The sequence below is a fragment of the Daldinia childiae genome, assembly GCF_008694065.1.
Source record: "Daldinia childiae strain JS-1345 chromosome Unknown Scaffold3, whole genome shotgun sequence".
NCBI lineage: Eukaryota > Fungi > Ascomycota > Sordariomycetes > Xylariales > Hypoxylaceae > Daldinia > Daldinia childiae.
The window spans coordinates 4,004,694-4,030,221 of record NW_022984644.1 but is presented as its reverse complement, the minus strand read 5'-3'; the positions used below and the strand labels follow the sequence as shown (position 1 = coordinate 4,030,221).

General features: G+C 46.2%; 8 protein-coding genes across 8 annotated transcripts; 3 read left to right on the top strand and 5 right to left on the bottom strand.

Moving 5' to 3' along the window:
* Window positions 1-877: 877 nt before the first annotated feature.
* GL218_03820 (uncharacterized protein) lies at window positions 878-3,527 on the bottom strand (the record flags this gene model as incomplete). Its single annotated transcript, XM_033580398.1, has 2 exons — window positions 878-2,764; window positions 2,814-3,527. 2 exons carry the CDS (start codon window positions 3,525-3,527, stop codon window positions 878-880), a joined length of 2,601 nt encoding a protein of 866 aa, XP_033436309.1.
* Window positions 3,528-6,521: 2,994 nt separating this feature from the next.
* On the bottom strand, window positions 6,522-7,703 carry GL218_03819 (Pyridoxal reductase; the record flags this gene model as incomplete). Its single annotated transcript, XM_033580397.1, has 3 exons — window positions 6,522-6,978; window positions 7,058-7,169; window positions 7,283-7,703. 3 exons carry the CDS (start codon window positions 7,701-7,703, stop codon window positions 6,522-6,524), a joined length of 990 nt encoding a protein of 329 aa, XP_033437041.1.
* A 1,136-nt stretch (window positions 7,704-8,839) lies between these two features.
* Window positions 8,840-10,937, bottom strand: GL218_03818 (phosphoribosylaminoimidazole carboxylase; the record flags this gene model as incomplete). The annotated part of the gene is made up of 3 exons (XM_033580396.1): window positions 8,840-9,168; window positions 9,333-9,911; window positions 10,025-10,937. 3 exons carry the CDS (start codon window positions 10,935-10,937, stop codon window positions 8,840-8,842), a joined length of 1,821 nt encoding a protein of 606 aa, XP_033437040.1.
* Window positions 10,938-11,360: 423 nt separating this feature from the next.
* On the top strand, window positions 11,361-12,603 carry GL218_03817 (tRNA-dihydrouridine(20a/20b) synthase [NAD(P)+]-like; the record flags this gene model as incomplete). The annotated part of the gene is made up of 2 exons (XM_033580395.1): window positions 11,361-11,407; window positions 11,460-12,603. 2 exons carry the CDS (start codon window positions 11,361-11,363, stop codon window positions 12,601-12,603), a joined length of 1,191 nt encoding a protein of 396 aa, XP_033437043.1.
* An 896-nt stretch (window positions 12,604-13,499) lies between these two features.
* GL218_03816 (Cyclin pch1) lies at window positions 13,500-14,922 on the bottom strand (the record flags this gene model as incomplete). The annotated part of the gene is made up of 2 exons (XM_033580394.1): window positions 13,500-14,384; window positions 14,455-14,922. 2 exons carry the CDS (start codon window positions 14,920-14,922, stop codon window positions 13,500-13,502), a joined length of 1,353 nt encoding a protein of 450 aa, XP_033437042.1.
* A 610-nt stretch (window positions 14,923-15,532) lies between these two features.
* On the bottom strand, window positions 15,533-17,154 carry GL218_03815 (U4/U6 small nuclear ribonucleoprotein Prp4; the record flags this gene model as incomplete). Its single annotated transcript, XM_033580393.1, has 2 exons — window positions 15,533-17,047; window positions 17,110-17,154. The coding sequence occupies 2 exons, from the start codon at window positions 17,152-17,154 to the stop codon at window positions 15,533-15,535; spliced, it is 1,560 nt and encodes a 519-aa protein (XP_033437045.1).
* Window positions 17,155-19,025: 1,871 nt separating this feature from the next.
* On the top strand, window positions 19,026-20,531 carry GL218_03814 (Serine/threonine-protein kinase psk1; the record flags this gene model as incomplete). The annotated part of the gene is made up of 1 exon (XM_033580392.1): window positions 19,026-20,531. One exon carries the CDS (start codon window positions 19,026-19,028, stop codon window positions 20,529-20,531), a length of 1,506 nt encoding a protein of 501 aa, XP_033437044.1.
* Window positions 20,532-23,457: 2,926 nt separating this feature from the next.
* Window positions 23,458-25,010, top strand: GL218_03813 (uncharacterized protein; the record flags this gene model as incomplete). Its single annotated transcript, XM_033580391.1, has 4 exons — window positions 23,458-23,497; window positions 23,630-23,893; window positions 24,052-24,584; window positions 24,681-25,010. The coding sequence occupies 4 exons, from the start codon at window positions 23,458-23,460 to the stop codon at window positions 25,008-25,010; spliced, it is 1,167 nt and encodes a 388-aa protein (XP_033437047.1).
* Window positions 25,011-25,528: the final 518 nt, after the last annotated feature.

Genomic DNA, 25,528 nt, shown 5'->3' with positions numbered 1-25,528 from the left:
GAAAGCAGATCTTATCCATGGGTGGCCTTGGTAATGGGATTACGACTTGGAAGGGTGTTTAATCCATATTTAGAGTGGAAGGTTATAAAAATGCTATTATACAAATGTATATAGAGATATATTAATGAATAGGTAAATAAATGGTGATCTAGAAGGAAGGTGCAGTCTTAGTACAGGTAAGATTTATTAGTAAGAAGGAACAGGGGATGTTAAACTGGCAGAACTGAAAGGCAGCTGCAACCCCCAAATCTCCAATCTATGCATTTATTCTAGTACAAAATGCGGCCTAATTTACTATTTTAAGTATATTAAACGGGTTAATTCAGTTATTGTAGTTATTAATATTGCATTATTGGTATGCCTGTATTGCGACAAACTTGGCTTCCGCAATTTTACAATCAGATCAGCAAACAGAATCGAACATATTAACTACCAAAACAACTTAGAATTTGTACACGTAGGACTTGAATAATTTATAACCATGCTGTTTCGGTTCAATATTTAGCTATATGCGGATTATAACTTTTAAGCAATAGGTACAAATAGAACGGCTACATATCAGCCGAGGGTATCGAAGAGTTATGCTATGTAAAAGCCATCGCTACTGTGACTGACCCGATGAACTCTCCTAAATTCAATCCATGGACCATATGGATCAAAGAGTACTATAGTGCAGAAAGGGATCTTCTTTTTTCTCTTCCTCATAATCGTAATCCATATGAAGAACTCCTTGACAATAAAAGACACAAGTTACCAAAACATTATGTCCTAAAAAGGGGAATAAAAATGGAAAAGCTCTCGTAGCCTTGCTCCATGAACACGATGCGCCTATCAAATGGTATAATTCGCAAACGCCTGATCAGATGTGCATTAAGTATTACGCGGATCCGTCCAAACTCTCCAAAACTCGTCTCGCCACCTCTATTTTCCTCCGATACGCCCGATACTCAGCCGTGTTGCGGCTGGATTCAGCCAAACCAAGAACACATCGGCCAAGGCTAGCAACTAGACGCTCAACAAGTATTCGATCATCTTTTTGTAGCATCTCGATCGGAGTTGCTCTACTGTCTCCGCTCTGGCTGCTGGAGGCACTCTCGTTTAGAATAACTTCCGAGATTTGCTTCAACTCCCTGTCCGGCGATTCTCGTGGCGTTAACATGCCACCGTTAACCTTCGGCTTATTCACCAAAGGGAAGCTCCTATGTGTCTTATTCGAGTCTAACGACGATACCGAAGGACGATGCATGAATGCCGCCGCGCTACTCTGCGGTCGTCGGATATCTGAGTGTCTAAATCGAATCTTATCGGAACTAGAATCGCTCGCCTCGGTAGAGAATCCGGCTCGTTTTGCCGTATCTGGCGTATGCGTTCGGGCACGTTTGGGTATTATAACACCGTACTCGCCATAAACCTCCACAAAATGTTCTGTCCTCGTACTCCGACCCTCTGTAGCTGTTGCAAATGAGTCTACGGACGAGATTGAGCCGGTACTGCCTCTGCGAGAATGCCTTCCAATCTTACTGGAAGAGGTCACATTGGTGGATGCAACTGGTCCTCGGGTCGTCTCTACCGAGTCTTCGGAGCTAAAACTCTCGCGGCTGCCCTTGCTTCTCATCTTACTTCGGCTCATACTACCCATTGCACTGTGCAGGAAGAAATGCTCATAGTCGAAAGCATCTTCACGATCCTCATGAGAAACCTGGTTTTGGACGGAATCGTAATACGAAGACGCGCCACTCTCGCTTGCACTATCATCTACCAGGTTCTGTTCGTCCTCCTCTTCTAGCTCCACTTGTTCCTGTTGTTCCTCGTCTTTCTCTGTCCCATCACTGTCATCGTAACCATCCTCTGTCTTCATATCAAAATCATCCTCCACTTGGTTGATTATTGGTGACTCGTTATTCTCAGGTGGATAAGAGCTACTTTCGATACCCTTTGACTGCACTGGAACGATTTCCTCTGTGGAGATCTCCTTCGGGACCTGCGCTTCATCCGTTTCGAGTACCATACGTTTCGCCGCTAAATGCCCCTCGTTAACGTCAATAGTGGAAACATCGTCATTCGATCGCTGCGATTGATAACCGCTATGAACAGAACTGTCGTCCTCATATTGTGCCGTATCAGCATACCACTGATCAACTCGAGCGTGCGTGAAAGGACTAGGCGTTCGCAGGTTCTGGATACTTTGACGCTTTAAGCTATCCGCTCGGGCTTGGTCTCTTAGCGTAGACAGTCTTCCTTTGAGATCTTTCATTTGGTCTTTTAGATCTCGCATTTGTGCTGTCGACGCAGATCGCCGCAGCCCTTTGTCTGTATAAGACCCAAAAGTCGGACTTAGGAACGTATCTAATCTCGAACCCTCCAAACTCGGCCTTGACGAATCTATCTCTTGCGAGGCATCATCCTCGCTTAACGGTTCGAGGGTAGACTCTTTAGCGTAGAAGGATGATTTAGCACCCTCATTGATGTAATCTGCGCTACGAGGGCTGTGGAGGGGCGGTCGATATCCACCCGCTGCGCCCAAGGCACTCGAAGATCTCGGCACAAACACACCCGGCTTGATCACATCAAGGGGAAGAGTAGGGATATTATTCTCGCTAGATACTCTTGTGTGGCCATGCCCACTCTTGCGGCGAGTAGAATCATGATCGCGGTGGATTGCAGTTGTAGGCCGAGACATGGTGGGTGAAGCTGTTGAACCTGAATCAGTGGATATGGTAGGGGAGTGAAGGGTTCGTGCCCGGCTCAAATTTCCTTCCATGGTCTATTATGCGTCAGATAAACAAGATCAACTGTAATTCAAGGATACTTACCGTCAATCGTCGTTTAGCATTTGCCAATATCTGCTCCGCTCTTCGACTCAGCGCAGTTGAGTAGCGCTCCTCTCCAATTCTGGCCCGGACCTCACTACTTGGCAAGACATGTCCCTGAATAGATGCATCGTCGATGTAAGAATCGGCAACACTTTCTTCGTCATCGCCTTGAAAGTTACTGTCGTCGACACTGACAGTGTCGTCAAAGTCGGCAAATAATGTAGCTTGCTCGTGGGTGGTAATAGTACTTGTCGAGTCTATTGATGCTCGCCTATCACGAGAAAGCTTCGAGTCTTTCTTCTTCAGCGTCTCGTAATGCATCATGGATGCCGGTTGTATCGAGTCGTCACTACGCGTAGACCCGGACCGTGCCTTATTCGGAGGGCAGGTGCTCTCAACCTCTGTGACCTCCCCGATATCCGATAGCATCGTCCCGTTTCCATATATGATAGGGGTAGTAGGGGTGACGGGCCCTGTGAAGGCTTGAGGAGTAAGATCAAAGCTCATACTAGCAACTTGTGTGTTCTTCCACATAGTCAAAGGCGATTGTGATCTATCTGGAGAAGAATATGAATCTTCGTAATCTGGCAATATCATATCCGGGTTTGTCAGCGTAGGTGATGCTGGCAGAGGTGGATAAGACATGGAGCCAGATCCCGACCCCGAGGCCTGAGCCTGGGCTGGCGGAGTAGTAACCGTTCGCGTTGGCGACATAAGGCCGGTTAATTATCGTATTAGATATCGTAGAGGTTTGTCGTTTGCGCAGGTCACCAACGGAGAGTATTCGCGAAAAACTCTACGAGGTGATGATTACTAGAGTCTAGTAGAAACAGGTGACAGATTAAGACAGACTGCAGACTGCAGACTGCAATTAGCCGCACCGCCTTTCGAAAGCGGATGCGAGCGTATGAATTAGGTTGATGCCGGTGTATCCAAAGTATACCCCAAAGAGCAAAAGAGGCTGTGCAAATTCGTAACGTTCGTAGGACTCGAGAGTAAATCAAAGCGATATTAGGTTGCGATGGGTATGGAATCACATGTAAAGCCAATTCAGATAGAGTAAGGTTCGTTCGGACAAGTAATTGCGAAACCGCAAAAACCTTAACATGAAATTGAAAATCGGTTGGATCGCTTTAGACGTTATAGGCGAATGCGGCGGTTTGACGAATACCAAGGATTATCATAGCGAAAATGATAGAAAAAGCCAATATCAATATTCTTTTCCAATCCCAATATCCAGAAGTATTAACTGGTATGTTCTTTCGCCCCGAATTCGAAGTGCGCCGATGGTGATAGTGATGGTAATGCAGGTGGTGATGTCTATATCGATCGATTCGAGTGTCCTGTTCCCTGATCAAAATCGTAGTCGCACCGGCATTCTCGTCGGGTGTCAAGAGGGCAATTGTAATTCGGAGTTGCAAGCAAAGGAGAGCGAGGTTATTGGGTTTAACCTAGTAAGTAGGGTAGGTACTATACGTGTACGGATCCGTATACTTCACGTATATTAGCGCAACTACTTTAATTGGACGCTTAATGCTGCCTGTACCTGACCAAAAGCCAAGCTAGCTCTGGGGTGGTCCTAGTTGATTAATTGGCTGTCTAACACGGTGGAGCACACCTGAAATGACGAAGCCTCCTTTTGGTTTTCGGATCACCTAGACCCTAAATTTTGTTAGCATAAGCCGGCGTTACACCTGCCGGCTTTGGATTGCTAGATAGATAGCGAGGGCTTCGTGTTTTTTCAACGCTAAGGTTTTCTATAGTTTAACAAAAGCCGGAAAGAAATTCAAATAGAGGAAAAGGACACCCACATTATTATAATACTATAGCTAGGTATCTAATAAACCAAACAAGACGGCCGCTAGAATACACTAAGGTAGTTGAAATACGGGGACGAAGATTACTTAGGTAGGCTAAAGTGTGCTTGGTAAAAGCTCTATGCATAACAAAATGAATAAACCAGGTTTATTCATTCCATCAGCCCAAGGAACGAGCTTCCATATTCATGCAACCCAGTAAGCTAGGATCCTCAAAATTTTGCAAAAATTCCCGCGACGCTGTGATTGTGAATTAGGGGTAGGAAACAGACGTGCAATAGGACGAAGAGATATGCCATTGACCCCTTGTCACGTTTCAATGCGATATATATGTATGCAGAGACGACAAGGGCCATCTTTATGTAGGTATGTATATGCAAGTAATCTATAATCTGGCACGTACAGTTACTATATTCTACTATGAAGTAAGGGGATCACTGTCACATACCTTATGCAGATACTATGTAGAAAAGATGTGCGACAACGAGGCTCACGAGACCGATCATCAAGATTATGGTGATCAATCTACACTAGGTATTGATAATGCTCATCACGCATTGTCGATTGTCGATGAGACTTAGAAGATGCAGGCATTGAAAAGAAGCCTAGAATGGAAACCGGCGGAACTCCCGACGCGTTGGGACGGACCGCTTGGACGCACTAATAATATCGTACCAATAAATGCAAGATTAGTTCAAGGCTCTTTTTACCTTTACGCAAATCGACATTTGCACTGTTTCATGTTTCATGAGTGGAGAGTGGATATTCAAGACTACGCTACTCTATAAACAGGTGAGATACCTGAAGTGCAACTAGATATCGCTTTAAGAGAGGAGTTTATATAATAAATTTCCGAGTGGAGCTAAACTGTAAGCCCCATATTTACTTGACTGTAGGAATTTTCACAGCAATTTTCACATTGATCCAAGTTTGACCTCTTCTCATGATTTTTGTATAAGTCCCTTCTATCGACTTAAATAGGTCATAACTTGCTACGATCTACTCGATATGCTAAATAGAACATATCATGTTCCATGCTAGCATAGGCAATGAAGAGCAAACACTAATTCGATGAGGTTGAAGAATGTTGCTGATCTAATAATATTGCTGTGTTGGCTCCTTATGGTTCATCACCGACGAGCATCTTGACCTAACGTATCTAGGATAGGTACTCACGAACTACCAACTACCAACTCACATTCTTTCTAACGTAAGTACATTCTTAAAGTCATCTGATTTTACCTCCTTCTTTAATCACTAAGTGATGAGCAATACCAAGAATTCTGCAATGCTTAATAGCGGCCTTTCCAGGCTTGCTAATCTGTCGAGACTTTCTTGCCTGATAGTGGTATCCGTCAACATATGAATCATATTATTATAATATTGATTAACTAACCATAATAATAGGTCTCTAAGGGTGTTGAGCTATTGAAAGGTGAGAAATTGGAAACATATACAGCATAAGTCAACTCAAGTAGCGATTAAGCCCTTGAAGATGTAGGTCTCTATTTCAATAAAACAAAACATTAGGAAATTCTCTAAAGACGTGCAAATGGCAACGGGCGTGAACAAAATAGTAGAGAAAAGAAGTAACGAGAAAAATGTAGCCACCAAGGGAATCGAACATTGATACTCAGAGGTAAATGTACAAGTTGAATACACTACTAGAACACGGCTAGTGTGGCCTTTGTTAAATCTTTGGAAGTACAGTTGTTATTATGGCCTATATGCACAGGTAGGTAGGCATGTACAAACATTTAACTACCAATATAATATGTGATAGAGAGGTGTTTGTCATTTAGCGTTTACCATTGTAAATAACAACAGTATTCTAATATGAGCAACAATCCCAGTAACGCTCCAAATCCCTTTCCACCCTACCCTTCTGAATTTACGTGTTAACAGGAACAACGTCCGGGTACCGGCCGCCGCTAGGCTTGAATTTAGAGAGCGTAGTATCGATCTGAGCCATCTCCTCGTCCGAGATATCTACCTGTACGCCGTTCTCGTCGATACGGGCCACCGTCGTGGCACCAGGGATCGGGATAATGGTCTTAGGGGCGCCTTTACGCCATGATGACAAGCGAATGGTCCAGTTGATAGCTAGCTGGGCTGGTGTCACACCCTTCTTCTTGGCCAGCTCCTCGACCTGTGACGCCAGCTGCAGATTGACCTCGAAGTTGCCCGGCTGGAACCACGGCCAGGACCGGAGCTCCGGCTTCACGTCATCTAGCGACTTTATCTGGCCTGTCAAGAAACCTCGGCCAACGGGCGAGTAAGCGATTATCGGGATATCGTACTGTGCGCATGCGTCGGCTACACCGTTGTCGAGGATTTCCCTGCTGAATCTTCATGGGCCAGTTAGCTCACTGTTTCTGTTACGCTTCTGAGGAACATCTTGGTAATATATTGGCAGTGTATACTTACAGCGAGAGTTCGACCTCAACCCCCACGATCTTTGTTACCTTCACGGCCTCATGGATCGTCTCAGCTCTAACTTCGGAAAGCGAGATGCCTCCAATCTTACCCGTTTGGATATCTAATACATGTTAGTATGTTAGAAACTCTAAATGTGTACAGGGGTAGTTAACAGAATTGCCGATTTGGAAGCCGGGAGGTAAGCAAAAATATAAAAGGAGGTCGAAGACTTACACTCCTTCTCGATAACTCCAAAGGTTACACTTAAAGGCACCTTGGGGTCACGGCGTGCAAACTCGAAGATGTCAATCTTCTTGCGGCCTTTGAGTTGGGCAATACAGGTGTCGATAGACCGACGAGTGCCCTCCGGTGAACCATCAGGTCCAAGTCCGTTGGGGTCCATGCCGCCTTTGATACTAAGCACGACCTTTTCGGCGTCCTCGGGGTACTTCGCGAAGTAACGCTCCAGCAGTACGAGGGAATTTCGTTCGAGCGGTCCGTAGAACTCGCCACCGTTCCAGAAGTTCATCCCATTTTTCAGCGCGGCCTTCAACGCTTCGAAAGCCTTCTCGTCCGAGACGGGTTCCGTCCTCCAGGTCAGGCCCATCAACCCGTACCCCGTAGGTCCGATTTCTTTTCCAACTAGCGTAGGCATATTTGCTGTTTCGTCTGTTCTTTCTTTTAGGGAATGTCGACGAGTTTCTCAAGAGCTTGTAGGTTAACTGTGAAGGTTCGTGAGTTCGATATGGTTTGAATCTTGTCGAGTCATTGCGGCGGCGAGGCCTTATATATCAAACGTACCTGCCTTCGGGACATTGAATAGATTCATACCTGGCGCAATATGGTAATAGTGATGGCGTGTGCATGCTACGTCAACGGTACGGTTTTTGCGGGACGGCTTTAGCATCTCGGCTTTCTAATACCTCCATACGTAAAACCCCGACGATTCTAGCCCCTTACTCTAGAGTGAGAGCTGATCAAACTACGCATTTTTACAGATATTAAGCTTCCGTAATGTGTTCTAGTTTGCTAAGTTGGTCACATAGATCATACCGAAGATCATGCACCCTGACCACATGCAGTTACTGCATATGGCATCACCACCACGATGGTCCTTGCGGCTTTAAGAGAGTGGGATTATTCATCACTACATGCGGTACCTTTACATGCCTATCAACCTATTACTCAAATATTATCAAGCCCCAATTTTACAAAAGTTCCTATGAACCTTTTACCGACTTCGCACTAGAAGGTACCTAGATATATCGATATGAGACCATCCCAAATACTCGAGTATGTTTTGTCAACTTGTTCGGCGTTAAGGATGTCGGGCCCCGACCACGGGTTAACGGGAACCGGAGACTATAGATCCTATATACGGTTTAGCCATAACCTTAGCTACTATAGTTGACTTGAACCTTCAATATAATCACGTAATGTTAATATGTAAGGTTACGCAAAATACTCTTCTCAGAGTCCTCATCGTTCAAGTGATCCAGGGCGTACGAAGATCGAATACCTTCTTTGACTACTGTGTATAACATCATAGGTTAACCTTTATTGGTTCAGAATGTTCTAAGTTCTGCTCTGAGTTTTGAAGCCTAGTATATAAGTAACTGAGTCTCATGTGTATGGTCTAAGTAGTAATCACATGAAAGAAGTGTGTACTAATATAATGTGAGGTAGTAATATATCCAATGATATTCCTCGTGAATCCGACTATGGACGAATTTTACGCCGACGGGGTTCCGAGATCCACACTGGGGCCGCCGTAGGGAATCTATGTATAGCTCATTTTTTCTGCATACCCTGTAAATATTGCTGCCAGCCCACAGATTGTATCCTCTCGTCTTTAGCTAGCACCTCGTTTTTCATATTGTCCTGGTAGCGTTTCATGCGCTCCGCATATTCTGGATATGCGCTACCTAAAATCCGGATCGCGAGCAGCGCGGCGTTGGTTGAATTCCCGATTCCGACTGTAGCGCAGGGTATGCCCCTTGGCATTTGGACGATGCTGTGCAAACTATCGACACCATCCAACACCGACGCCTTCACAGGAACGCCTATTACTGGAATATGCACCTCAGACGCGAGCATACCCGGCAAGTGTGCAGCACCCCCTGTTTCCGATATTAGTAAAGATCCCATTCGGTGATTTCGGTGGACGATTAGGGATGATGAATGATGAATATGTAGGTTATACTCATTAGTTCTGCCAACTAAGGCAGGTTTCACACATCGAGAGTGGTTTATAATAAACACGAGAAATTTTCTAGGTACTAACCTGCTGCCGCAATGATAACCTTACAGCCAGATTTTGACATTTCCGCTGCGAATTTCATCATATGATGTGGTGTTCGATGCGCCGATGTTATACGGACTTCGTAAGGCACATTGAACTCATCTAAAATCTTCAGACCGGCTGTCATGGTGGTTAAATCCGAATCGGACCCCATAGTTACAGCAACTAGAGGGACGGCTTTCGCTCGTGGCGCTTTTGTCTGCGCTGAGCTCTTCGAGCCGATACGTTCAGCTCGAATCTCATCCATAGCACTGATGAGAGGGGTTATGGTCTCAGCTAGACGTTCAACGGAGGAGAACCCCGTGGCGGTTATATGACCAATTTTCCGCCCCGGCTTCGATTCCTTCCCGTAGAGATGTACATATACATCCGTGAATTCATCATACGCGCTCTCAGCAAGCTCCACGAATCTATTGTGAGAACTCGGCTGAGCACCGCCAAGAACATTAAGCATAATTGCGGAAGACACTCGCGCGTTGAGATTTGCGCCTGTCTGCGGGATAAGGTCTAGTATGGAGTATAGTTGAGCCTTATATTGTGACAGTTGAGGTACGGCTTCGACTATAAGGTTCATAGTTAGTAACCACTCGCTAGGAAAGCCCTGGGGGAGAGTAAGGCTAATAAAGGGAGTTTAAAAAGCTTCCAGGAGTGAGTAGCGGATAGGAAATGCATACTAGTAAAATGACCAGAGTTATGCGGACGAGGAGCGACTTCGTTCACCAGAATCTGGCCGTCAGCAAGTAAGAACATCTCTACTGCGAAGACTCCTCGACCCCAAAGACTAGCTATGACATCGCTTGCTACATTTTGCGCTCGCTTTTTGACGTCTTCTGGTATGCTCCGTGGCGGATAGAACACCTTGGTGCATATGCTATCTTCGTGTATAGTCTCAACGACTGGATACGGATAGACGTGCTTTAAGTTGCCGTTGTCATCCTCTGTCCGTAATACCATGACTGAGAGCTCCATTTCGAAAGGCACCCACTTTTCCGCATATAACGGCTGGTCTCCCATCTGCTCTGCGACATTCTTCAAATCTTCCGGACCGCTAACTTTGAAGTTTCCACGGCCATCGTACGAGCCTTTACTGCCTTTTAACATAAAAGGGAATCCATACTTCCAAGCTGCCTCATCCAGAGAATCGGCTTTGCCCTCTCCAGACTCTATAGCCATCTGTTCAGTGACGGGAATACCATTTTGAGCAAAGTATTCCTTCTGGCGATACTTGTCTTGAATTAAGCGTATGGTCTTCCATGACGGATGCACAGGTACTTTCTTCAATATTGTACCATTCCCATCAGGCGAAGGCACCTCTACACCTTTCGTTGCTATTTCTTCTAGCACCTCCGTCTCCACATGCTCGATCTCAACCGTGAGGAAGTCAACACGGGATGCTAGGAGTTTGATCTTCTCCGCGTCCTTGAAAGATCCAGTAACGTGAAGACTGCTCTGGTTAATCTGTTTTGCCGGGCAATCTTCAGCATCGAGGATAGCAATTGGTATTCCTAAGGGTCCAGCCGCTTCGCAGAGCATACGTCCAAGTTGACCACCCCCTAAAAGCCCAATAACAGGCTTCTTTGCTGCCATTATAAGAGAAAGATATAAGAGATTGGGATAATTAAGCGTCACTTATAAGTGATGAATGAAAAACTTCTTCCCCTTAAGAAAGTAAACTTTCCAATGATTTATTACAAGGGCTTAATTGCATATTTCAGCTTGCTACCCCTCCATCCCACGTAGGTACCTAACCCCACCAAGATCATATCTCTTTTTGACTTTTACACTTAGCTTCAGATTTCAACTATACAAGAACATACATTATATTATATATCAGCACATACCAGCGTAATGCAACTCCAATTCATAAATCTGTAGGCCATGATAAGATTTTTGACATTTGTATATTAGAACCGCGCCAAAAATTGCAACACTATTGGAATATAACCACACAAAATATATCTGTCGCAACATGTTCCACCTCCAATCCCAACACGTACACAGGTGACCAAGATGGACTTACAAGAAAACGGAGGTCAGCTCCTCCAGCCTAAGATCCAGTACGCCCCTATACTACCTCCTTTCTAAATCCGATCTAACATATCTCCCTAGCCCTCTCAAGCTCTTCGATGCAGCCAGATCCCAGAAACGACTCCTATACGCCTGCGCGCCCATGGTGCGGTACAGCAAGCTCGCCTTCCGGCAGACGGTGCACCACTTCGGCACGGACCTATGCTGGACGCCCATGATCCTAGCTAAGGAGTTCAACCGGAGCAGTGTGGCGCGCGACAGCGACCTAACCGTCTCGTCGACCGGCGCCGAGGTCCCGACCATAGCCCAATTCGGCGCCAACGACCCCGTCGAGTTGTCTCGCGCTGCCTCCCTCGCCGCCCCCTTCGTCAACGGCGTCGACCTCAACTGCGGGTGTCCCCAGAGCTGGGCCTGCGCCGAAACCCTGGGTGCCGCGCTGATGGGCCGCCGCGAGCTGGTGCGCGATATGGTGGTTGCGACGAGGGAGCGGCTCGCGCGCGACGGGTGGGATGTAGATAGTTTCGCCGGTGCCGATTCCGATGTTGACGGTCGCGTAGGCCGTAGCGTCAGCGTTAAGATTCGAGTACATAAGGACCTGCGGCAGACAGTAGACTTTATCACTACTGTCTTAGGGGACGAGCACCACCGGAACATCGACTGGCTTACCATCCATCCGCGCACGCGCAACACTCCTAGCAGTATACCCATTAATGTCGAGGCGCTCGAGATGCTCACCTCTATGTTTGGCACGAAACTGCCAATCCTCGTATCTGGCGACGTTTTTACCTTGTCTACACTCCCGTACACCTCTCACCTCCTAGACCCCCAGCCCACATTCACTACCTCTAGCGATTCGTCCCTCGATACCACTGGGAACAACTCCTCCAAGCCAAAACTCCACTTACCCAACCTATCCGGCCTCATGTCCGCACGCGCACTTCTCGCAAACCCGGCGCTCTTCGCCGGGTACAACGCCTGTCCCTGGGAAGCCGTCGACGTATTCATGAACAATGTGGCACGAGCACCGCTACCCCTTAAACTAGCGATACACCATCTAAATGAGATGTGCGGGCCAGGCTTCGGCCCGGACCGTAACGCCGCCCTACTATCGAAGAAGGAACGCATACGTCTTAACGAGATAAGTAACTGGATCGACGTGATTGACTATATGGACGAGATCAAGAGTCAGCGTGGAGGGAAAGGCGGCGTCGTGCGATTTACTTGAACATTTGGGCGGTCTAAAACGGATAGATAGGATAGATACATGTACATTTTTCGGAAGGAATCGATACCCATTATGGCGGATGTTGCTCTATAGCAACCGAACACATAGTAAGCATAGCATTAATAAACTTGAGCATTTGAACAAGATGAAATACGATGATTATGACTTATGCATTCAATAGTTCGAAGCCTATCAAAAAGTCCGGTATCACTTAGCCACCCCTTCCCCCTAAGGAGATAGATACCTCTGCTACAAAGCCCCTCATAATGCAATGCACCTTATGCGTCCATTCTACTGTACAACAACCTGACTGTAGAACGTAATGTAACAGAGGTATCGTAGACCTAACCTAGAAGAAAATAAAACGGCACCGCGCCGCCCCCTCGCCTCGAGAGAAGTCAGAATGTGCCGTGATTAACTCCGCTGTTGCCCTTGAGCCGAGAACGCCGCATGCAGCCTTAAGGCTCTTGTAGGAAACAAGAAAAAAAAGGAACCAAATCAGGTATTTCCGAACGTATTGCCTTTTGCTCCCTTAGACCGGCAGATTTATCCCTATAACCTTAACCAGTGCGTGAATCATATTACAGGTTTGGTGGTAGTAATAGTAGAGACCGAAATCGCGCCGGCTATCCAAATGTAGAAATCTGAACCGGAATAGGTAGGCCTATTTCGTGATATAGCGATTTGGAAAATAGCTGGGTTCCATGATACCCGAAAACGCGTAAAAAGCGTCTTAAACGTTATTCATCGTCCGATGCTGCATATCCTGAGTCGGATTCACCTACTCCCAAGGCTACGGGCTCGGGTTCAGGCTCAAACTCAGACTCAGACTTAGGTCGTTCTACCTCCCCTTGATTATCTCCTTCCGACTCTTCGTCCTGGGATGATGTAGTTCCCTATTCATACACCTCACCCTCGTCGTCATCCGAGCTAAGACGTTGCCGTTTCGTGTCCCGGCTCTCTGGTGCGAGCGATTCGACTTCTTTCCGCTTAGTGCCATTAGTCCCTGGGTGGAGACCAGGATTATTCGCTGCTTCCTTTAAGACGACGTCCGAATCACCCGGGGCAGCCTGGGAGGCAGACTCGGCAGCAGCCGTGTCGATTTCCCTTTCTGCTGCCGCTTCGTCAACACTGCTAACTTTGCCTCTGGGGCTCTGAGTAGCACTATCGGTTCTAGGGGTGCCATTAGTTGAACGTATATCGATGTCCTCGCCTCTTCTTCGAGTACTATCGAGAATAAAGACAGGAGACTGCGAATATGGATTCTCCTGCTTGCGTAGGGGATTCTCGATGTAGAAATCTTTGAGGACAAGTATTGCCTTCGCACAGTTATCCTCGTTGCCATTTAGCGCTTTCCACCATGCCTCGCCGTTCATGTCTTCTATCCGCTCCCCAGTGAAAACGCTGGAGAAGAAGATAGCTGCGATGGCGATATCCCGCGCGTCCATGAGAAGTGGTAGGGTGGTTAGGCACGAGTCGTTTAAGAAAGCCCAAGCGGCATGTCGCAGGTTCTTATTGTGAATCGACTGTAATTGACCAAGGAAGTCGTATAACTTAAAGTGCGGGCTTTCAATCATGAGGTCGAAGGTTAAGTTCTCGAGCATAACCTCCTCAAACATGAGGATACTGTCACGCCATCTCCAGTATTCTTTAGACTGCTCATCTACGATAAGCTTAACATTCTTCTGTGCGACTTTTGCAACTGCGATAATAATGTCTTTAGTTTTGCGGCAATTCTCTTCCGTCTTGTTCGCTAAGAAAAGCGCAGTCGCAGCGATGTTCTGTACCAGACACGATTAGTTATGTCTTTTTTTTGTCGGATGGTTTGGCTTGGTTTGTTGGTAGACTCACATAGTGGTGTATCCCATGTTTTTCCTCAACCATGCTGCATCTCATGAAGAATCGGTGAAAGAACACGCCGGCAACGTAGAGGGTAGTCTGAGGAAGTTCGAGCAGAATGCCAGCTTGGTATATAAAGTTGACGCCTTTTGCTCGCCTTAACCTCTCCTCTTGTGGCGACAATCCATCCAAGATGCTAGGGCTGCTAAGAACCTCGTCCTGACTAAAATACCATTGATTTGGCATGGTGAGGGGTGTTCTGGTTGCTGAGCGGGTAGGAGATGGCGCGCTTCGTCGCGACTGTGGTCTTGGAGGAGATGTGCGCGAAGAGTTCGTAGGTGGTGAAGGAGCCGGGGGAGGAATGTCGCGTCTTCTAGATGGCGACTTTGAAGAACTATTAATACTGGTTTTGCTAGAAGGTGCAGGTGGAAATTGATATGATTCCCGTTGAGGAGGTCGGTATCGATCGATGCTCGCCATTGCGTTGTGGCCCGTGGCCCGTGGATTGTGGGGAGTTGAGCGAAGCAATTGAAAGCTTCAAAGTTCCTACGGCGATTCAAACCTTAGGTAAGTCGCCTAAAGGAACCCTTTTTTTAAGTAGTGTTAATTAACGAAATCATCTCTTCTGTTGTTTCTTATTGTATTTTTTTTTTTTTTGAGAAAAAAAAAGTTGAGATTCTGATAGATACCTACGCAAATGTAGAAGTAAAAGAAATAATTAATACAAAGAAATAAGTTGGATGGTAGGATGGCATGGCAAGATGGAGATGGTAATCTGAATGGTTGCTATCAGATCGCCCTTGCTTCTCAATCGGATTCGTTACTGAACCCATAGGCGTGGGTCTAACCAATCCTTTGATATGAGGTAGGTACCTCTTACTCTTATACACTTTAAGGTTGGTACCTGATACAGTATGTATATACGTTATACACAGTATATATACGGTACATAGTATGTTAACGTCTTGCTCTGGAAAAGCACATCGTCTTTCTCCTCGATATAGCAAGATCATTTTATTGGGTATCTTCCGAGCTTTACTTGTATTTACCTTCCGTCCTTAACTATTCCCCCAATACAATTTACAATTTACTAAATTCCCTCTCCATCATTTCGACCCCACAACTTAACTGTTCTATCGTGTCCACCACTGACTATCCATCTCGCATCTCTGCTAATATCTACACTCGAAACTGGCCCAGTATGTCCTTCCAAGGTCTGTATGAGAGTCCAGTCATCGGCAGAAAAGATGTTAACCTTACGGTCAAATCCGCTGGAGACAAAGAACGTGCTCGACTTCTTAGGGAGCTGGTTTCCCTTCTCGTCGAGGCCTGGAGGGGTACCTAGGATAGGATCATCTAACCCCTTGTACCATCTGAGGTCCGAAACTGCACTGGTATGAGCTCCAATACCGCCGGTCCTTTGGACCTTCCTTACGTCCCAGCATTTGATCCAGCCGTCTGCCGATCCGGTCAGAACTCGATAACCATCTGAGCCCCAATCGATGCCATGGATAGGTTTGATGTGCCCGTCTCCGTGTCCATCTAGAATCATGACTGTTCTTCCAGACCTCAAGTCCCATATTCTACCGATGCTATCTAAGCCTGCACTAGCCAGTAGCGAACCGTCAGAATTAAAGCTAATAGCAAAGACACCCCTCGAGTGGCCTTCTTGTAGTAATAACTCCGTTGTCGACTCGACATCCCATAAGCGCCACGTAGTGTCTTCTGATGCTGAAGCGAGATACCGCCCTGAAGGGTGAAACTCGACTCGACATACTCGTTGACCGTGTCCTTCTAGTGTTGAGAGCGGCGTGTCCTTGTTTAAAGACCAAAGGTTTACCTGGCCCTCAGCTCCTCCTGAAGCCAGATTAACCGATTCTGGCGAAACATTATTTTCGGCAAGAGTTGCGCCAGGAAACCACGAAATACCACTGACTCTGTTGGTATGCCCCCGTAACGTCATCTTCTCCTCCAACGTCGGTATTCCGATCAGCTTGATAGAGCCTCCCCAATTTCCGGCAGCAATAAGCTCGCCATTAGGAGATATTCTCGTCATACTGACGTTCCTATCTCCTGCGGTCTGGCTGCCTTGCAATTCGAATGCTTGTAGGCGCTCCTTGATCTCTTTGCGAAATTTGACGTGCGTTCGTAAAGGTATAGATGCTTCCTGCTTTTGAAAAGATAGCCTTTGTTTCGCCCGTGGCAGGGAGAAACGGGCAATATCTTGCCGCGTCCGTAACAATTCATCGCTACCGGTGGTGTAGAATTCCTCTTCTTGATCTTCCTGGTCCTCTTCTGGCGCATCTTCCATAGCAACATCTGGTGATTCTGTAGGTGCTTGTTCCGCCTGTAGGGTCAAGAGTTCTCTTAATCTGTCTCGTCGGTCTGCTGGGCCTTCGGCAAAAAGTGTGATAGGCTCCCCAAGTTCCCGTAGCCTAGCACGTACTCGGCCATCATCTGTAGGTACTGCCATTGTTGCTGCTCGCCTCTTCCGTTCAAACTGGGACAATATAGCTGATGCTTTCTCCGGCGCAATGCCGGCGGCTGCCGAGGGAATGTCATAGTCGCGATCTACGGGGACCTCGTCCAAGGTCATACCACGATCCTAACGAAGAAAAGACGTTAACCAAACGTCAGCGCGAAAAGACATTGGATATGCAAACTTACATCTTCCGCCTCCTCCACATACGCCTGTCGCGCCGGGTGCATCATGATGGGCAATAGGTCACAGGATGTTGGGCTTGGATCTGATGCGCGTACCTACTCGAAAACTTGGAACGGTAGTAGTATAACGTATCGCTTGATAATCGAAGAGTTTCGGTCCCCTATAGAAAATGTATCCACATGTCTTCCGTAGATTGATAGCTTTTTTGCGAATTCTTCAAACCCGCGTTGAAGGTGAATATAAAAGTGGAGAAACACGCTATCAGTGGTCAAAGCTCCAAGTTTTTAGCTTTAAGCTTCAAGCCGAATCCGTTTGGAATTTGTACATTTGTAACCTACATTTGTACGTAAAAGGTCAGAAGACAGCAGTTGCTTCCCAATTTTGACTACATTCTAACTATTACCCAAGTTTATCCATTTCACGATCTTTAAAGTATCACATTTTATATTCAAATAGACTTACCCCTTTTTCCAAGGCTGACTTGAAGCGGGTTATTAAATCAGTCATACCTACTTGTTTTGCGAATTAAACAGGGCGATTCACGTACTAGTTATTCTTTGTGTTGAAAACATCAATACTATTCCTAAAACACTGGACTTGGATTGGAATTCTTTGTTTTGACCCAACATTGTAATATTATCCATCTTTTAGGTCTCCAAAAGGCACATGCAGCATACCGATCTATCCTAATGCTACGTTTCAAATAATGCCGACTTGTCCTGCAGGTTTCCCTGTAGGACATAATTACCTTACTGCAAGTTATAACTCGCTTACAATACTCTGCCCCTTGAGGCGACTTTTTACCGATTCTAACCCTCTTCACATTACCCAACCGCAATATCAAAGTACGAGTCATCATTTTACCTATTAACGGATCTGTATCCACAATCCTCTGTATCATAAGATGAGCAAGCACACCAAGCCAATGTTGGTAATAATTTGCTTTCAATGTCTCTCATATTGTCGTAGCGCAATATGACAAGTAATTAAAATATCTACGATTATATAACGATAGTACTTTACAAAATGTATACAGTTGCTATACAGTTGCTATACATACTGTATTAATATTCCGTGTGCGTTCTTTGATTTAGTCATCCTATTGGTTCAAATGTTATGGCAAAGGTTGCAGGAAAAAGCATAGTGCCTGACAGTCAGCTTATATTTGAATGGCAGAATGGCTAATCGCGGGAACGCGGGACATGGATTAGTGGTGGTAGGTACCTAGGTATCTAGGTAGGATGGTAGGGTGGATTAATGGTTGGGGCACCTGAACAGCCTGAAGGAGCGTACTAGGAAGTGCTAGGGCGTACTGGGGGTCTGGGGGTCTGGTGTCCGCTTAGCCTGACTAACCCCCCTTGACTACCCTTAGCACGGGGCTTTCCAATCTGCACAGCTGAAAATAGAAAAGATTTGGTTGGCTTGTGAAAATTTGAGGTCCGCTCACTACACCCCGCCCGTAAAAGAAAAAAAAAACCCTTGTTGTAGGCAAGAAGTCGTATAATTCCATTGTCTTAGAGCAGGTGGTGGCCTTATTAACAAACACCTGCCCTGTTCGGCTTTCACTTCCTTTTACCTCTTCAACTTTTCTCAACCACCGCCATACGGTGAACCCATATTTTACACCAAACAAATCTAAGACGCCTCCGCGCGATTAATTATTCGACTGCCAATGCATCAGCAAACCGATTCCGACAGTTTCTCTTCGTCATTAGTCCGTAGCCAGATGCTCGCCCGGACCCTTCAGCCAGCGCATCCAGATTACCTTTGCGAAGCACGCGCCGACGCCGAGCGACGACGTGGCTCCCGCCTACCTTGAATAGGGGCGGGTTGAGAGAGTCATATCGACGGACGACTCTATTTTACTATTCCTTAGTTAATTAATTAAATATTATCAAGGATCCAAAACTTCTTCACCATGTTACCTCCCGCCGCTCCAGCCCTTAGCACCGTTCGCGGGTTCGCGCACACCCCAATAATGTCCGGCGACGAAGATTCGGATCACTGCCAGACGCCACCTTTATCTGCGCGACGTGGCCGCACCTCTCGTCTTGACGACGTTGTTAGCGCCAACTGTAGCCCTATACTTCGTGGTCATAACTCTCCTGCTATCAGCGGCATCGCTAAGCTGCGTATGCAGCTAGAGCCCCTTAGTCTAAGCGGCTCTCGCTCCAGCTCTATGGTTCGAACTCGAAGTAATAGTCGCCGCCGCTACATGAGCGGAACCACCAGCCAAATGGGTCGTAGTGACGACGAAATTTCAGAGGGTGGATCAACCAGTTACGAAGTCCAGTTAGAGCATGACTTCGTGAGTGAAAGCGTGCACGAGAAGAGATATGGCGCGATTGAAGGTGGGCTAGTGCCCCGAAAGATGCAGGCCGACGACTTCGAGACATTGCGTTGTCTTGGAAAGGGCACATACGGAACCGTCTTACTAGTTAAGCAACGTACTACAGGTCGGCTTTATGCGCAGAAGCAGTTCAAAAAGGCTTCTGTTGTCGTACACAAGAAACTTATCGAGCAAACAAAGACAGAAAGGCAGATACTCGAGTCCGTCAACAGACACCCCTTCGTTGTCAAGCTATTCTACGCCTTTCAGGATCAAGAGAGGCTATATCTTATCCTCGAGTATGGGCAGGGTGGAGAACTATTCACTCACCTCAATACCGAAAAGATGTTCCCCGAGCCAGTTGCCGCCTTTTACATGGCAGAAATGGTTCTGGCTCTATCTCATCTCCACGACACGCTCGGTGTAGTTTATAGAGATTTGAAGCCGGAAAACTGCCTCTTAGACGCACAAGGTCATCTCCTGCTAACAGACTTTGGCCTGTCTAAGGTAGCGGTGGATGATGATAGCTGCAAGTCCATACTTGGAACAGTTGAATACATGGCTCCGGAGGTCGTCTTGGGTCAGAAATACGGCAAAGCCGTCGATTGGTGGTCGTTTGGTGCGCTGGGTTACGACCTTATGACGGGTAACCCACCCTTCCGCGGCGGCAATCACGCCAAGATCCAGAACAACATCGTTAAACAGAAGCTTGTCTTGCCGTATTTCCTAGGGCCTGACGCCAAGGATCTATTAACAAGATTTTTGAAGAAAGATCCTACGAAGCGCCTTGGCTCGAACATGCCCAAAGACCTCCTAATCATCAAGAAGCACAGGTTCTTCCGGAAGATCGATTGGAAGAAGCTTGCGGCCAGGGAAATAGAGCCACCAATCCAGCCGATGATCACGGACCCTGAGCTGGCAGAAAATTTTGCTCCCGAGTTCACCGATTTACCTCTAAGCCCTATCTTGGCCAAGTGTCCTTTGGATGATATGCTACTAAAGGATAGCTTAAAGGAAGATCCCTTTGGCGGATTCAGCTACGTGGCTTCCAGCAGCCTGCTAGATGACCATGGGTTTATATTTGTCGAAGCCTAAGCATTATCAGCGACACACAGCTTCGAATGTAAGCAGAGCGGGGGGCGTTATAGAAAAGATTGTGATTTGAAGCCGGCTTATATGCTGTTTGACTAACAGAAGGGATAGGAGGAGATGGGTTTTTAAAGCGAGGGCTTAGCACTACAGTTCTAGACAGGTGCTTAACGAATTCGAAGTGCGAATGGCGTTCAGGAGGCCTCAACTAGACGACAGCAATTGATCCTTTGCTTACCATCTGTGACAGGGTCTGCGTGATGTTACAACTAATGTGGACACTGCCACGGCGGGAAAAAGATTATTGCAAATTGACGTATTCGGATCAAAATGAAGCCTATGTCTGATACTTTCTTACATGATACTAACACCGTTTGGTCTAGGATAGTGACCGAAAACGTCCAACTTATTCAAAAGACACACAAGCGCATAGCCCCGAATATTACACCGCTATAGTATGTTGCGAATCAAGCCGCCTTCACGTCGCCCAAATAGATGATATCAAAGGTTAAGCGAGTCGGTTTGCATCTATAGTAGCCTTGGTCATGTTAATAAATAACTTTTTTACTACCGTGGTCCAGGTGAAGGTGAGTATTGTGCAGAAAGGTAGATAGAAATTGATTACAATACACGAACTTGAAAAGTACATACTCCATCCATCTGGTCAAGCTTCTATATACCGTCGTAAGCCTCATAGAAAGTAAATAAACAATATACACCTTATACCTTATACCTTGTATGTTAATAGATTAGCTTTAAGATCCATAGATGAACCCTACCTAGGTACCTAGCCGACTTAGCCGACTGCGGTACTCGAAACCAACGTGTCTCAATGTTGTTCGTCTATTCATAAGCACATCCTATCCAATAGTTATATCCGTAGTTGCTGACGCGGTCGCTTCCAAGTCATTAGTTAACTTGGTAGAATAGGTTATCTTATATGAACTAGGAATCCCCTGGGTCTTAGCTCGTGGGGTTGCATGCAGTCAATATGGTACCGCGTCCATGGCTAGGGGCCAGGGGCTGTGGGCTATAGATGGGAATACTACGGGAGCGTCTCGGATAGATAGAGTTTTGCTGTCTATTCGTTTACCTTGTTTGCATAGATGCTTGATCCTCGTTGTTGGTCGAGAATGGTGACACTACTATCCAGTGATAGACGATTATATACTGCGTCTTATTTAACACGTGGGAGATATTTTCCTCTTACGCGAAGTTATGTTGGTATGTAAAGTCTTATCTCATATCATCTAAAATAATCATCGCTTGGACTAGGCATTATTTAGTTTACCTATAGTTTGACGATACATATGCCCGGAGGGTTCTGATTCGACCTATTTCCCCGCTCTGGCATGAATTAACTTGAATTAACCTAGGTATGTGATCTTATCATATGAGAAAACCATACTGGATCTAAACAGCTTGAAGATAATTCGTGATTGTGACCAAATGACGAAAATATAAATCCTTAATATAGCAGTTTTCGTTCTCAAGTCAAGGTAGAAATAATATCTACAAATAGATCATCACCTCTAGATATTTCAGTTAAGCTCATTACTAAACGCTGCACATCGTTGACGAAAATAAAATTTATAGTAAGTTTCGCCAGCCAAATATAAAGCCAAGTGTAAATCAAGTATAAATCAAGCTGCTTATGATCGCCAGAGCCGAGCACCCCTGAAACCTCTTCCTCCCCCACCCCGCCGCGTGATTCGATGCCGTCCCAAACAGATTGACGAATCATCACGTCCGCGATTCTAATAACGGCGATGTTGGGGTTGCGTCCGGTTCCCCATCTGCCGGAAACCCTACCGTACCTAAGGGCACTTAAGCGGAACTTACATATAACACCGAATCCGCCAAGTTGCACTGCCTCCGAAACAAGTCACTAAGCATCGGGTCTTCCAGATTCCGGGGTTAAGAACGTTGTCGTCAGCGACGCCAATTATCCCCCCTCCTCCTGCCCCCCAAGTTCGAATCTCAAAACATGACAGCTTCATCGGGGGCCGACAGGGGTTTAACCTATGATCTACAACGTGACAAAATAGATCGTCGGTCCTAGCATGAATGTATGCATAGCCTGTCCACTTACCTACCGTTTCTGTCTAGGACGAAACGAGATCATTGGGGCTCTCAGATAGCATACGTAGGCATAGAGGCTTTGATCTCTTAGCCCAGGACGATATTAGCGGACGACAGAAAGTCTCACGCCGTCTAGAGCGTGAATATACCAAGACGCCAAGTATGATGCGCATATATGTACGTATCTACCTAATGATACAGTAAGGTTAGGTATTTAGGTATATATGAAATTGGGAAATAGACTTAAGATCCATGTACGGCATCAATGTACATAGCAAGCAAGGTATAGTACTATGAAATGACTTACATCTTGATGTCTGTAAGATCTCCCTTCTTAGTTCATTCACATATACTAAGAAAGCCAAGGGTTATCTACTTGAATATATATTCTCCCATGGAAGGTCTATCTTCATATTTTACTACGTACCTCTTTTCTGTTCGCATATAACTATAAGAAGTATATATCATAAATTTCCAATATATCTCAGTCTCGAGGACCCGGAGAATTTAACTTCGGTAAAGCACACCCTCAAAACGTTAAAATACGATAAGGACTCGAGGCCGAGGGCCGCATAGCCAGCGCGCAAGCGGGTTACATCATTTAGATGTTTGAAGGAGCTTAAAAGCGAGAACGTAAGAGGGGGGGGCTTCTCCGGATATATCAGTCGAACTCAGACCTCGGAAACGAATCGAGACATAATACTAAAAGGTGAGCGTTGAAATCCGTGCATTTACACACCTCTATTCCTCGAGCTATCATATCGCAAAACCGCGAATCTACCGCAAGGCTAAATCTTTTAATAGGTCTGATACCGATTATACGACAAAGAATACCTAGAGGATAGCTTCTATGATGGCGCGAATATCGTTTTTTACCATTGCGGCGTTGTGTAAGTCAATGCCCACCAGCAATAGCAACATTCACGTTCTTCTTTAATAGTCGTACACTGGGGGGGATTCTATAATTATAGCGATAGCGTACTAGAAACGATATATTCATTAACATATTTCACCTTTCCTAGATGCGTTCATATACACCGTCCTCGCTTCCTCCGTGCCGGTGCAATACTGCCCAATCGCGGAGGTATGCTACCAAGTCGCGGTACCAGAGGTATCCGCCGCCAGAGATGGAGGCAATATATACCTACAGCTACGAGCGCCGATATCATACTCGTGGGTGGCCTTCGGTACAGGAGATGCCATGAAAGATTCGAGCATCTTTGTCATGTATCAAGACGGTAACGGTAACGTGACGGTGTCAGCACGTACTGGAACTGGACATAGCAGTACGTAAAATCGAGCCTTATATTCTATCCTCATCCACTCCTTTTTAGTCCATCGTGGGACTCAGTCAGAATACATTAACCAGTTAGCCAAAATCTATCACTCGGGATATACCTACTCCTTTGACGAAATAGCGATTACTAACACCTATCAATCACAGTGCCACGGTACAACTCAATCGTACAGTTAGAGCTTCTCGACGGAAGCGGCCTCCTCAATAACGAGCAGACGATGGTCGCCAACGTCCGATGCGGTAACTGCGGTACATGGCCGGGGGGCTTCATGAGCCTAGACGACAACGCGGCGCCCTGGATTGCGGCATGGAAGGTAGGCGACGCTATCAACAGCGCAGACCCGGACGCCCAGATCCGGTACCACGACGCGCACGACGAGTGGACGTTCGACCTGACGGTAGCCACCGTGACTGACGATGCGAACCCGTTCGTGGGCGTAAGGCAGTTCGACAACAACAACCGTGGCGTGGACCGCGGCAGCTTCGCCGACCCACGCATGTTAATCTTGTGCCACGGCATCATCATGACCGTCGTCATGATCGTCCTATATCCGTTGGGTTCGGCGCTCATGCCCTTATTCGGCAAGTGGGTAATTCACGCCGTGTGGCAGCTCTTTGCCTTCATAATAATGTGGGGTGGCTTCGGGCTGGGTATCGTCGCCTTGCAGCGCATTCAACTTGTAAGTCCTGTCGATATGTGATACGTGCATTGCCCTACATAGATAACCCAGCAGAGTGAAAGAACAAAACTTTACCACAGCTAATTTTCTTAATAGGATTTCAATTCGACACATACGATCCTCGGCACGGTCGTGGTTGGCCTATTGGGGTTTCAACCGATTCTGGGCTGGTTCCATCATAAACACTTCATGAGACACCAACATCGAGGTCTCGTGTCGCACGCTCATATCTGGTACGGCCGCGCCCTAATAATTACAGGCATAGTAAACGGCGGGCTCGGTCTGAAGCTTGCAGGTGCTTCCAGAGCCTTCGTAGTGGTATATACTGTCTTCGCTATCCTTATATCCGTTATATACATCGGTACTATTTTGTTTGGCGAGTGGCGCCGCCGCCGAACCGGAGGTTATGAGCAGAAGAATTCCTGATTTGTATCTGATTAGTCAGGAGTATTTACACACCTACTTGAGTATTTCATTATAGCGCTTTGATACGGGATGGGTTTTATGAGTTTAGTTTAGATGTGGTATATGTGTAAAAGAGCAGACACTATAATAGCGACCAGTGTTCTATAAAAACGGAAAGGACTTGTTAGACCGAATTCATAAAATTTAATGATATTTGTTAACGACACTTTGGCATAATACTATATAGGTACCTAAAGTGATTATCGATATAATAGAGAAATAATTAAAAGTACATAGTATATTTTATATTTGAGATCCTTGAGTTGAAGACTGTTATTATGTAAATCCGTTTATGTAAGCCCATTTATGTAAGTCGTAGTAGGTAGAGTAATCACGTGATTGACCAATCGGAAGCTCTGATACTCCACCTTTAGCCACTTCGGCGCTAAGAATTGAAGGACGAAATGCAGCGGCGAAGGAAAAACCTCAATCGCAACTCTCTCCACGATCCTCCGTCTTCCCGTCCTGCACCACTATCA